General features: G+C 38.7%; 1 protein-coding gene across 9 annotated transcripts in view; it reads right to left on the reverse strand.

Annotated features, from left to right (window-relative positions):
* PLCH1 (phospholipase C eta 1) overlaps positions 1-14,040 on the reverse strand; it is a 155,037-nt gene that overhangs the window by 76,204 nt on the left and 64,793 nt on the right. For 4 of the 9 annotated variants that reach the window (XM_060767659.2, XM_060767656.2, XM_060767664.2 and 1 more), the window contains exon 1: positions 1,102-1,483. The exons of 4 other annotated variants lie outside the window; for them this stretch is intronic. In XM_060767659.2, coding sequence (XP_060623642.2) covers positions 1,102-1,183 — 82 coding nt within the window. In that variant the 5' untranslated portion in view covers positions 1,184-1,483. Of the gene's footprint in view, positions 1-1,101; positions 1,484-9,592; positions 9,724-14,040 lie in introns of those variants that run through there. One more of the 9 variants, XM_060767662.2, reaches the window with a different exon arrangement.

Below are 14,040 nucleotides of genomic sequence, written 5' to 3' on the forward strand. Positions count from 1 at the left end.
TTTGTATTGCCTGTAACATCTATGAGAAAGCTTTGCAAACATGATGAAACTGAATTTCCTGATGCAGAGAATGACAGAAGGCATTGTTCACCCAGAGCCCTCTGTACAGATTCCGCTGCCATCACTCCCTGCATGGAAATGCCTGAATTTGATCACTAAGTCTGCACATGACTATTACTAATACCCCATAATCACCTGTATATGCCCAGTAGAGCTTTTGGAGACAAAACTATTGATTAATTAATGATAGTTTATTCCACTTGTCTGTATAACTTTTTACAGAAATAGATTTTGATAATAGTGGGAAATGACTGATGTCTCTGAAATACTGTCTGAAAACTACACTCTACAATCCATACTTTATTCTATAATCTAGTTGTACCAGCAATCTTTCCTGGTTAGAGATAAGCAAATCTTCAAACTTTTGGAAGTTCCAGAAATGCTTCTTTCAGATTGTGTTTTTTGCTCTGGTGCTGTAAGATCAGTAACTGCTCAACTAATGGAACACAGTGTGACTTTATGCCCCCCAAAATGATACATGCAATCAAAGTGAAATCATCAATGCTCATATACTTTTCCTTTCTAAGAAAGAAATCATTAAGGTACAGGATGTATTCAGGCTTGTTTATGAGTCAGCCTCATTGAATAAGATGGAACATACTTCAAAAACACACATTGGACTGCACTCCAAGGACAGAACTACACATCTGCAATCCTTTACCCACTTACTTTGAAGTCAATATCCTTGAAGTCATTGTACCTCACTTCCAAATATAAATGGATGTAAGGTGGTTCTATCCCCTGCTTTTTTGTTTGTTTTTGCACTTGGAAAAACTCTTTGAACAGAAATTCAGCTATAGAAAGTAATCTTGCTGTTTAAAAAGTAATCAGAAATCACAAATTATTTCATAACAGTGCTTCCTTTTTGTAAATGCTATCAATCTGACCTAATCAGAAGATCTCTTTTAAATAACTCAGATCAGAGTGAAAACCAACAGCTACTGAAACAACTAGTTGGAGAAGGAGAAATTTATCCCCAATTACCCCCACCCCCTATTTTTGTTCCCTGTTCAAATCTATAACTCTAAAAGAAGTACTAACCCATTTGGCCCAAGCGGCATCCTTGCGAAGTTGCAACACTTCCCACCACATGGTACATCTCCGATGCCAGAACGGAAGCCATTGGAGCGTGAGGAGTCCAGATGTTGCTCAAAAGCTTTATGACAAGCTGACTATATTTATTCCACCTGACGAGCGACGATTCCCAGAGCTGAGCAAACTGAAAGCTGCCAGACTGGGACCGTTAAGCTGCAAGTCTGAGTAGTATCCCACACATGGCCTTATGCTCTAATCTGTACTGCAGTGGCAGGAGGCAATACCACCTTCAATTTGTCATTTATCCCTGTGTAAAATGAGGCCTTTAACATCCTGAGATTGCCTGGGTGCACACACTTGGTATTACCGAATCACTCTGATAACGTTAGATGTTACACTGACCCCTCTGCTACCATTTCAAGCGGAAAGCCTATTTCTAAGCAGTTTATGCATCACTCTGAATAATGCACAGCCTGCAGCATTTTTACAAGGCACATTTTATGAAATGTGCAAAAGGAGCATCATAGGAAGGTAACAACCAACTCAAAGGGCAATTTCACTGAATTAAACTCACTGAATTTAATTCTATGGGTTTTGCTGGTCAATTGCAAACACTATTCAGTACAGTCACCTCAAACATGCAGTTCCAAACATCAAAATGTTAAAAAGTACCCCCAAAATCTACTCATTGCAATACGGTATAACACTCCTCAAATGATAAACACTATCAGATTTTATAAAACTCCAACACTGTACTAGAATTCTAGCTCCAGTTCATAGTAGCAAGAAACAGGCACACAAAAATTATGCCAGGAACTGAGCAAAGCTAGTAAGCAACTTTCAGAGTTGGGTGCAAAATGAAAACAATCATTACTGTACATACTCAAAATGCAATGCAGGAAGGTATGTTAAGTGTTCAACCATTTCATACATAATTGGTTCAGCACTCTCTATAATCTACTTGTTCCAATTATTATTTGTTTAATTGGATTTATACCTCTTCCTTCTACTAAGCAACAACATTCCTGAGAGAGAGCATTTTATAGTCATCTTTTGGCCACTATCAAATTGATTGGATGCATGGAGGAAGCCTCTTGAGATGATTTCATGGTGTGGTGCCAAAGTCAAACCAAATCTTTGATTGAAATGAACACAGTGGGTGACCCTGGATTTGACTGGACATCACTTGCATGTTCTCATCTTCTCATCTATGCCTGAGAAGAGGACACTTGCCAGTGACATATGAGAATTAGCTGATGGGAGACACTTCTGAAGATGATTGTGGCCTTCAAGTCATCACTTATAAACCTGCTGGAAACATCTACCTGGTCAACATGGGGAAGTGTAAGCTGAATTAGAGAGGTCTATGGTTAAAGCACACGAAAAGTAAAGAGCTAGTTTCTATCATTCATAGCTGCAGATAAAAATGGATAAACTAATCAAGGACTGACGTCTAGAACTCACATTAATAGCTATAACCAACAAAGCAGTTCTGGTTCCTTAGAAGTTTGTGGTTTACTGTGATAGATCTCTTTATGATATAGAAAGTGCCCTATTTCTAGTCATCTTTAGTACTATCTGAATTAACTATTTCACCTTATTACTGAACAATGGGTCTTCCTAATCACCAGTAAATAGACAGCAACCAGGATAAACAGAATCCATTCCTGCACCACCATCACATACCTTTTCTTTATTAAACAGAAAAGATGAATAATAACTCAAGAACCATAAAGTGTCTCGTTGGAGGACAGTAGCAGTTATCCCACTTTTTCCTCAGAGATGATCAGTTATGGTTTTGTAGATAACCCCTCTCAAGCACAGGAAGCCTAAGGAAGCCAAACTCTGACAACGAATCTGCTTTTTCTCCTGCTCTTAAACATCTACAAATAAGAAGACAGTGTTTGCCAGAACTACGCTGGTGCAACAGATTTTGTTGCAAGCCAGAAAATCATCATGGTTCATGGCAGCCAGGAGAAGGTACTACTATTAGTTCAAAATCAAATGTTGCTTGTCCTAGGTGTTTAACATTATGTCTAACAAAAACATCATCTATATGTATGCAAAATCTGGGTTGATTTAAACATGGATCAATGCTGGAAAAGGGACCCAGTATGAAAACAGTGTGAAGAGGCAGACACAAGAAGCACATCCACCCAGTTACATCTCCCTAGTGCAAACCAGAGAAGGAAAGGCAATCCTCCCTATTTCCTCCATCTTCATATTATCTTTCAGTTTGAGAGGAGTTCAGCATCAACATGCCTGAGTAATTTTAGTTATATTAATACCCCATTAAAAATGGCTACCACCATCTCTCTGCAAAGCCACTTATGCAGGAAGCCCTTATTGCTGGTCCGTTCCACCTCAAGTGTCCCAAATGACACATGTGTTGCATTCTTTGGGTTTGCCCATCCTGCTGATGAGTACTCTGGTCTATGAAAACTTATCATCAGATCAGTCCTTCTAGATGGGTCAAACCAAGATACGTCAACTAGCCTAATGTTACAAACAAATTAGCTAAAGCAGAACAACACCAACCATAGTGGCTCAAGGGCACATTCTGCCAGAATACATCCAGTCTTGGGATACAGAAAGGCATAACTCTGTTTGCAAGAAGCATTTATTCTTCAGGGACTGAAATATGCATAACATGCTCTTTCAATAAAAGCAAACAAGATGGGCATATCCCTTGCAGCTTTGCACGTCTCAGTTGCATAACTACGTTCAAGAGAGCAAGATAAACTCTATAATTATTAGTAGAAATGTAATTTGATTTTACAAGCTGATAAAAAAGGATCTTCCATTAGAAGCCTAATGCATTTCCTTTTTAAAAAGTAACCATAATGATAAACATTAAAAATTGCAATTCAAGAGGGGAAAAGAGGTCTACAATTACTAGCTTTTATGGAGTTATTATTATTATAATAATCTGATTGAAGAAAAGATTAGATGAATCATAAAAAGGATTTCCCAACAATGGAAGCTTAATTTTTAAAAAGGCATGATAACTTCTATTTTTTAAATAAAATAACTAAACTGGTATGAGCCACAATCAGCATGGAGGTGGATACACAAAAACACAACATGCAATAACAAGATAAAATATAGTCAGAAAGTGTTTGTTTGTTTTTTTTTTAAAAAAAAAAGTTACCAGTAACAGATTGTGGGAAAATATTTACTACAATATTTATATCCTAAATTTCAGATACTCAGCACTTAAATTGGCTAACAGTGATGACAAAATCAACAATCATTTTTAAAAAAAACCAAGGAGAGGTTATTACAACTGCTAAAAGCACATAGTGAGAATGTATGCCAGAATATTTTGAAGGTTGTACAACCAATTCAGCTAAATTCCAGGTCAAATCAGATAACCTCAGAACAAGCCAGATAGGATCCAAGTCATACTGGATCAGTCTGAACCAATGGTTCCCATCCTTCCTAATGCTGTGACCCCTTAATACAGTTCCTCATGTTGTGGTGACCCCCAACCATAAAATCATTTTTGTTGCTACTTCATAGCTGTAATTTTGCTACTGTTATGAATCATCATGTAAATATCTGATATGCAGGAAGTATTTTTATTCACTGGACCAAATTTGACACAAATACCCGATAACGCCCAAATTTGAAAACTGGTGGGGTTCGGGGGGATTGATTTTGTTATTTGGGTGTTGTAGTTGCTGGGCTATATAGCTCACCTACAACCAAAGAGCATTCTGAACTCCACCAACAATGGAATTGTACCAAACTTGGCACACCGAACTCCCATCACCAACAGAAAATTCTGGAAGGGTTTGGTGAGCACTGACCTTGAGTTTTAGAATTGTAGTTCACCTACCTCCAGAGAGCACTAGACTCAAACAATGATGGAACTGGACCAAACTTGGCATGAATACTCAATATGCCCAGGGTGAACACTGGTGGAATTTGGGGGGGGGGGGGGGGGAGACCTTGACATTTAAGAGTTGTAGTTGCTGGGAGTTATAGTTCACCTACAAAGAGCACTCTGAACCCAGTGCACAATGGATCTGCACCAAACTTGGCACACTACTTACATGGCCAACATTGAATACTGGTGGGGATGGGGTGAATGTTTTAGAATTCTAGGAGTTGTAGTTCACCAACACCAAAAAGACAGAGAAAAATGAGCAGAAGGATCTTCAGCCTTCTCTGCCAAAGGGGTTCCTAAGGCCATCGGAAATATGTGTTTTTTGTTGATCTTTGGTGACCCTCTTAAATCCCCTTCGTGATACCCCCAGGGGTCCTAATCCCCAGGATGAGAAACACTGGACTCTGGATGAAGTCAAAATCACTTCAGAATCAATTTGGTAATCTAGGTCATTAAAGAAAAAGGAGGATACTGAAAGTTAGGAAAGGGGACAAAGATGCCAGATCTACTATGGTGCAGTAATTTGTGTGTTGGATACAGACATTGGAAAACCATGGAAACCCATTGGATGACCTTGCGTAAGTCACACACTCTCAACCCCAAAGGAAGAGTGTGAACCAATGGTGCAAAAAACCCCAAACCATGATCTTACAGTTGCCATAAGTTTCAAATGATTTGAAACACACAACAACAACCAGAGCTACATGAAAAATGTGTAGAAATCTTTCAAACATAAAAAAGGCTTCAAACACAGGGCTGGCAGGCTGCCATTTATGGAGCCTTCCTCCTAAATTACTTGTAAGCTGTTTTCTTTCCAGCAATGTAAATTCAGTTTGTGTTTGCAGCATCCACAGTAAACACTACTTGCTTCTTTTCCTTCTAAGAGTGCAGTTTTATCTAAATCCAAATGTACAGCACTAATATATCGACTGTAATTCAGCTTACTACTAGCAGCAAGAAATTGCTAGATGGTGCTCTAGCTTCTGGGCCTATTACATAAGGCAATAGCCAAGACCATCTAAATGTTTTTTAGAAAGAAGCATACTTCTGAACGGCTGTTTTGTGCCTGTATTAAAGATACTGAGTCTCCATTTCCCCTATCATTTATATGCATTTTGTTGTGTTTTCCTAGCACAGGATATAAGATTTTGCTAAGCTTCTTATAGCACGTTTAATCAACTGTGTTCATGGGCCTCTGAAAGCAAGACAGATGATCTTTTATTTTTATGTTCATGTATTCTTTCTGCACACTCATAAAAAAACATTTACCGACAAAGCAGTCTGTGATGGGATGTGTTTATTTGTGTGTGTGGTGAACCAAGGTGCACAGCAGTCAAGACTGAGCAGAGGCTGGAAGAATTCTTTGGATGACAGTTTGAATTCCCCAAACATCATGGGAAGTGATAGGATTTGCAATATTGAAAAATATTTTTCTTAGCTATCAGTGTGAATGCTTTTGTTTCTTCCACTACTCCTAGTACAAGCCTGACAGACCAAACCTTTTGTTTGCAGGGTGCCATGTAGGTTTTGTATCAAATGCACATTGATCGGCTTATAAGAAGAGTAAATCTATATCAATTAGGACAATAAGGATGCTAAGAAATCTTTTGTACATTCTGATACAAACCAAACAAATATGGACCTCCTAGGGCCGGGCTGTAGCACAGCTGGTTAATCACTAGCAGCAATAGATCACTGCCAACCAGAAGGTGGCAAGTTAGAAGCCCAAGTCAGATTGAGCACCTGACTATTAAGCCTAGTTTACTGTCCACCAAAACATTTCAAAAACAGCTGAGCTGCAAGTAGGAAAATTAGGTACTGCTTAAAGCAGGGAGATATTTTATGATACCATAAAAATGACAGTGATCAAAGAACAGGGAAAAAATCTAATCAAAATGACTCGGTGTCATAGTGGTTAAAGTGACAGCACCTCCTGTGGCCAGAATCAACATAACCTCCAGGAGCCGAAGTTGGAAATGCCAAAATACCTCTATCTGTCTGTCTATCTTGTATATCTAAAAACGGCATTGAATGTTTGCTGTGTATGTGTGCATTGTGATCTGCCCTGAGAGTGAGAAGGGTGGAATATAAATACTGTAAACAAATAAAAAAGGATTCAGATTACGTTGCCAAATGTTCCAACTATGTTTTAACTTGGAATGTAATTTGTCTTTTGGAATGTATATTTTAAGAAATGTCACATGTCAATGTGACACTCACAACTCACAAAGCTGAATCAGTAAGCCCTTTTAAACAGCGCAGAACAACAAACCACAAGTGCTTAATTCTGAAAGTGGCTTACAGCCAAAAACTGTTGAAAATACTCCACCACTTCATTATGGTACTCAGAACAGTAGGTTTATTAAAAACAAACACAGCAAATTAGTTTACACAGCTTAATCACCATTACGAGGAAGTATTTGGTATAAGGCATATATGGAGAGTTGACAAAAAGGTTATTCAAATATTTTTTTTAAGTTCTCTGCCAAAAGTACTGTCATTGCTTTGGCAATGGGAGCAACAAGGGAGACAATGAAAAAACATACAGAAGACTAGGGAAGAAAGATGCAGGAGACAAATATGATGGTTAACACTGGAGAGAAATATGATGGTTAGTGTTTGACTGGGTATTGGGAGATGCAAGACTATCTCTACTCAGTCATGAAACACAATGAATGGCCTTGGGCCAGCATCTCTCTCTTTCCTTCTTTTTCTAAGCTTGACCTACTTCACAAGGGTATTATGAGGTATTACAAGGATAAAGCAGGGAGGAGACTTACCTATGCCACCCTGGACTCATTGGAGAAAAGGTGGAAAATAACGAATGGAGAGAGATATAATTACATTAACGGGTTTTTGACATGGCCTTGGAGGCTGCTTCCTCTTTTTAATTTTAAAATATCTCCCATCCCAGCTTCTGGGAACATCACATTATTCTTCATACCCGTTTCTCCAGTCAACAGCATTTCTTTAAATGCCCATGTAAGACATTGTGATCATGTGAGCATAGTAGAAGAATGTTCAAGCAAAAGACTTCATGCAAAGAAAGGCTTGAAAGAAAATATGTATCCACACCATCTGACGTGGTGGACTGGCAAGTTTTTTACCCCACAATATGCTATGGAGCAGCACCATATTTCTGCTCCTTGTCCTGTTTTCCTGCTTGCTTTCTGATGACTGACAGCCAATTGCTCAGAGACTGACACTGGACCATGGACTATCACTTTGAGTAGACTGGCAGTTTCAATAGTAGACTAAGTCTCCAGGGCTCCAGAGTTCAAATCTACATTGAAAATCAATTTTGGGAGAAAGGAGGAATAGTAATAACTATTACAGTAGCAATAATATCAATATCTTTGCTCAGCCAGAGAAAGTAGCTTGGGCAAGTCCCACTTCCTCATCCTTAAAGCAAGGCAATTGCCAATAAATTGTGCCAAGAAAATTATAAAATTATAATGTTGCCATATGTAACATCAACTTGCACATAACAACAAATGCATGCTCTCCTCAGTGAGAAGCGATAACTTGTTACAATATTTTAGTCATTTTATGAACAGCTTAATTAAATATATTAAAATTAACTGACTAAAATATTAACTTAATTCCAGAATTATTAATTTAGTTAAATAGTAGACTTTGTTAAAATCAACACAATTCACATTTCCAAGTGGGATTTTATTTATTATGATAATTCAAGTAATTCCAAGGTTTGAAGAGTCTCTACCAAGTAAAATTGACAGGTTAAAAATAGGGGTGGTCTTATTTGTGTCCCAGGGTCATCTTCTGTTTTCCACTGAATACTAGATAGAAGTTTCTCATATGCCACGTGTAATCTCTGGCCCACCCACCTCATCAGTCCCAAGTTCGAAATTTCAAGCAAGTTCAAGAAAAAAATAACTCATAGCCTAGAAAACTTTCTCTTTTTCACTACACCTCCTGGAAGCAAGGAGACTGATTCTGGGAATTGTAATTATAAAAAAAGGGAGTTCCCCCAGTTCTACCATTGCTAAATAGATGCTGTGCATTCAGAAGGTCATAGATTCACTCTCTGACCTCTCCAACTACTGTAGAAGAATCAGGTAACAGCTGATGACAAAGATTTCTTGAGACTCCACTGCCAAAGTAGACACTATTGAGATATACAAATAAATGGTTTGACATAAATTAAGGCAACTTTCTACGTTGGCCTTTTTTCCTGTGCTTCAAAACAGAAGAGTGAAGTGATCATCAGATATAAACATGTACAATTATTCAGATCATGGAAAAAGATAATCATAATCCTCATCTCATACATGCAGATCAAGTTGTTATTCCAGGCACAACCCTAATTAAGAAAACTAAATAGAGATGTGTTGGTCTTTCTTTAACTGTTCTGAAGGTGAGTTGGGCTGCCTAAATTAGAACCATGGACAGTTCTCTGGCTAGCATCTAGGCATCTCCACCTCAGTCACAAGTATCTGCTACCAATATTATTTCAGGCTACGTCTCAGGGGAAAATACAGCTCTCCCCCAATAAATTCAACAAAAAGATATATGAAATTCACAAAAACACAGTTGCAAAGAAGTTTCAAATGGCTATTAAATAGTACCTCTAAAAAGGCTTACCTTTAATCATGAGTAGATATTAATTTGGAAAGCGATTATCCCACACCACATACTTTCCCTCCACGATTATGGTCAGTTAAAAACAAGCAATAGCTTTTTTCTTCTTCATTAGTCAGTTACAGATCAGTCATAACAGTGGTTTTCCCGCTTTGGCTAGAATGCTGGAATGTAGGAACAGACTTCCTTCTTACTTTACTATTGGGTAGAATACTGCAGCACAATGTTCACAAGATTTCTAGAACAAGAACTAGAGGTACTGGGTACATTTGCACTATAGAATTAATGCAATTTGACACTACTAATTCCCATAATTCAATGGCACAGAATCATGTGAGCTGAATTTTAAAGCAAATTAGATGCATTGCATTAAAGAAGTAGTTCTCAACCTGTGGTTCCCCAGATGCTTTGGCCTTCAACTCCCAGAAATCCTAACAGCTGGTAAACTGGCTGGATTTCTGGGAGTTGTAGGCCAAAACACCTGGGGTCTCACAGGCTGAAAACCACTGCCCTACGTGCATTCCTGTCTCATACGGATATAGGGCCAATACTTTCTTTGTAGCTAAGATGATGGTGTCATCTGCTACTCAGCTTTTTCTGTTGCCTCTAAGCTTAGCTGCAATCCTCATATCAGCAAGTTCATCAACAACTCTATATTTCTATGAGCTACTTATGTTGCAATGCAAAGTATTTAGGGCTAATCTGACCATGAATAGGCAACTCATGCCTATCTGCTTTACAAAAACACCCACTCTTGGCAGAGATTAAAACTGCATTTCTGGAGTCAGACCATTACATCACTATTCATGAACTTCCAGCATTCACAGATATGCTAGATCGAATCATAGGAATTAATCTCTTACACCCTCAAGGCAAAGAGGTCAGTCCATCCAATTGCTGTCAAACAGAAAATATCTGGAAAGAATAATTCTCAGCATCCTCCTTCCTGGAGGAAATATACTCTGTTGGATCCAAGCCAGGCAGAGTATTATATTATTAAGCAATCAATACTGGAAGTCCAAAGATTCTTTCATGACCATTGCTAATTAAAAAAAATATTAATTGCTCTGCACTGCTTCAGAACAAGTGCTGTTATGTAGCCACAAGAGGTAGTGATCTCTGATAATAATGTAAAACATAACTTTATTTATGCCTTTAAAACGTCTAAAAACCTCTTCTGGTCTCAATTTTTGTACCTACAGCATGCAATAAAAACATCCAGCTCCTTAGCACAAATCATTTTTTCCACCATGCATTCCCTCCCTTCAACAATGGTTTAGCTGCAGCAACAAAAAAGAGACTGGATTTTCCTGCATGAGGCTCCACGGTTCATGCAGGCTAACTCAAGAGTCCAAAAGATTATGAACTACAAAAGACAGCTCACAATCTGCCCTGAGGCAGAGAATCCCCATGCAGGAATCCTAAAGGAGAAATATAAAAAGGAGAAATACATCTACTTGCCTATTTAAAAGGCTCACTGCTGGAAACTAAACGAGGGATCAAAGGTCTTTCTGGACCCTCTCAATTCACACAGGATCAGTTCTACATCCAGCTTATGCAGGCTCTGAGAATGAGCCACTGTGTAAGCAGGGAATCCAGCCAGAATGATGCAAGTTATTGGGGAGAGCTGCAGACTTTTGCATACATTATGCTCAATTCTTCCAAAGATGGGACTACATTACAACTTTTATTGATGGAGAGCTTGTGTGCTCAGATTCATGGTAGCTTCTTAATAAATTGTTTGTCCACTTACGTAAGCAAAATTCATGAATCATTCAATATGCCTGTTTTAAAAAATCAAAGCTGTTTATGGCTGAAGTTATACTTCCAAGTAGTATTTTTGGAAGTTGCTTTAAAAATAATTAATTCCTGGGTTGTTGTAGGTTTTTCAGGCTATATGGCCATGTTCCAGAAGCATTCTCTCCTGACGTTTTGCCTGCATCTATGACAGGCATCCTCAGAGGTTGTGAGGTCTGTTAGAAACTAGGAACATTGGATTTATATATCTGTGGAATGCCTAGGGTAGGAGAAAGAACTCTTGTCTGTTGGACGTAGGTGTGAATGTTTCAACTGACCACCTTGATTGGCATTTGATGGTCTGATAGTTTGTAGGTGTGACTTGTTAGTGCCTGAGGGAATCCTTTGTTGAGAGGTGATTAGCTGTCCCTGATTGTTTCTTGTCTGGAATTCCCCTGTGTTTGTGTGTTTTTCTCTATTTACTGTTATAATTTTAGCAATTTTTTAATAGTGGTAGCCAGATTTTGTTCATTTTCATGGTTTCTTCCTTCCCCATGGGTTCAAATCCCCATTCAGCAATGGATGCTCATTGGGTGACCATGGGCAAGTGGTACTCTCTCAGTCTCAGAGAAAGGCAAAGGCAAAGCTTGTCAAGAAAACCGCATTGGAGGTTCACCTTATGGTCATCATAGGATAGACATGACTTGAAGGAAGACAACAGTTAAGAGAGTTTTTTATAAGTCACTTTTCCAGCTATCTTGCTTATGCTGGTTAGGGGCTTCTGAGAGCTGTAGTCCAAAAGAATAAGTTTTCTACTTTCTACTTCCAAGTCATCCTACAAAGTTGATAGTTGCCATTACGGTTATAAGCGCTGGAAACAACTTTTAATTTGCAAATGTGGCTACAGTCAAAACTGCTGAGCTGCATAATTTGCTGACAGAAAGGTTGACGGGTCAAATCCAGGGAGCAGGATGAGCTCCTGCTGTTAGCACCAGCTTCTAGCAGGTCAAAAACATGCAAATGTGAGTAGATCAATAGGTACCACTTGGGCAGGAAGGTAACGGTGCTCCATGCACTCATGCCGGCCACATAACCAAGTGTCTATCGACAATGCTGGCTCTTCAGCTTAAGAATGGAGGTGAGTCAGACTGGACTAGACTTCATGTCAAGGGGAAACCTTTAGAAAGAAAGTTTACAAACCATCTGGTAGAAAATTTGCTCTTCTTCCACCTGCTATATGATCTCTCACAATGGAGCATGAGCTATAGCTCAAATAAGCCCTTGAACCATGTGAACAATTGTCTTCTAAAAGCTTTGTTTTGCCCGTCTTCTCTATAAACACACACAACTGAACTACTCTACTTTCATCATACCAGGTGTAATGGGTGAAAACAGTCCATAGAGACCTCCAAATATATCTCATGTGTGGAAAAATACCCAAAGACTCTATTTTTCAAAGAATATAAGGAAGGGCTCTGCTACCAATCGGAGCATGAGGAAAACAGAAGGAATGGCAAGAGGGGGCACAAAGTTTTCATACAAACAAGTATTTCTCAAACTGTGCTCCTCCAGGCATTTGGGACTCCAGCTCCCAGAAATCCCAGCCATCTTACCAGCTGTGAGGAATTGTGGAAGATGAAGTCCAAAACATCCGGAAGAGCAGTTTGAGAGGCACTGGAAACAATTCAATTTAATGCAATGCAGTAACCTATGCAGAAGCTTAGCTGCAGCAAAGTACTGAGAATAGAGTGGCAGCACTGAAAACTTCACAGAATTTATTAAAGCCAGTGTAAAGAAGGGGAATGTCTGCTTTTACAAAGATGCATTTGAAAGCTGTTCTACCTGAAGCATATATATATATATATATATAGAGAGAGAGAGAGAGAGAGAGAGAGAGAGAGTTTTAAAGTGACCAAGTCACATAACAGTTCCAATAATAACAGCTTTCAAGAAGCCTATCTACTTCCTTTTTATCTACAAGAAAAGGAATAATCAAAGGAAGCTAAATGTTCCAGTTCAAGAAGTAAAATCTCAACTAAGTTACTTTTTAAAATGTAACTCCCAATAGCCATGATGGCTGTGGGGATTCTGAATGATGCCATTCCAAAATGGGCACCTCTCCCTAGTACTTACATAGAGAACAATCCGTTTTAGTAAATTAATACTGAAACTCAGGAAAGCTGGTTCAAACCTGGTTAGAAATTACACCTGAGCTTCCTGAGGTCTTCTTCCTTCATCCTACAGTATATGCATCTAAGTCGGTTTTAATTACTCTACCATGTCACTGTTGTGAGCCGTCAAGCCCTTTCCAATTATGCTGACCATGACTAACCCAATTAAGGGTTTTCTGAAACAAAGAGTGTATGACTTGGCTAAGGTCACCCACGGAGGAGCAGAGAAGCAAACTCTGGTCTCTACAATCATAGTCCAATGCCCAAAATACCTCACCATGTTCGTTCTCTATCATTCAGTTTGCATATGCTGAGAAATAATAGTTACTTCTCTTATAGCAGTCCCAAAGCTGCTTCGCTGAATTGAGACTGTTTATCTTTCACTGACAGATAAGTCACTTCAGCTTATTTTTAATGTATGTTGTTTCAGCTGTTCAAAATGAAGTAATTAACAAGCATTATACACATACACAGGAGACTTCAGCTAAGCTCTTCATGAATGAAGTGTGTGTACAATGAACCATCAGAATGCAAATTGTCCAT

Source organism: Anolis sagrei, chromosome 3, assembly GCF_037176765.1.
Source record: "Anolis sagrei isolate rAnoSag1 chromosome 3, rAnoSag1.mat, whole genome shotgun sequence".
Taxonomy (NCBI): Eukaryota; Metazoa; Chordata; class Lepidosauria; order Squamata; family Dactyloidae; genus Anolis; species Anolis sagrei.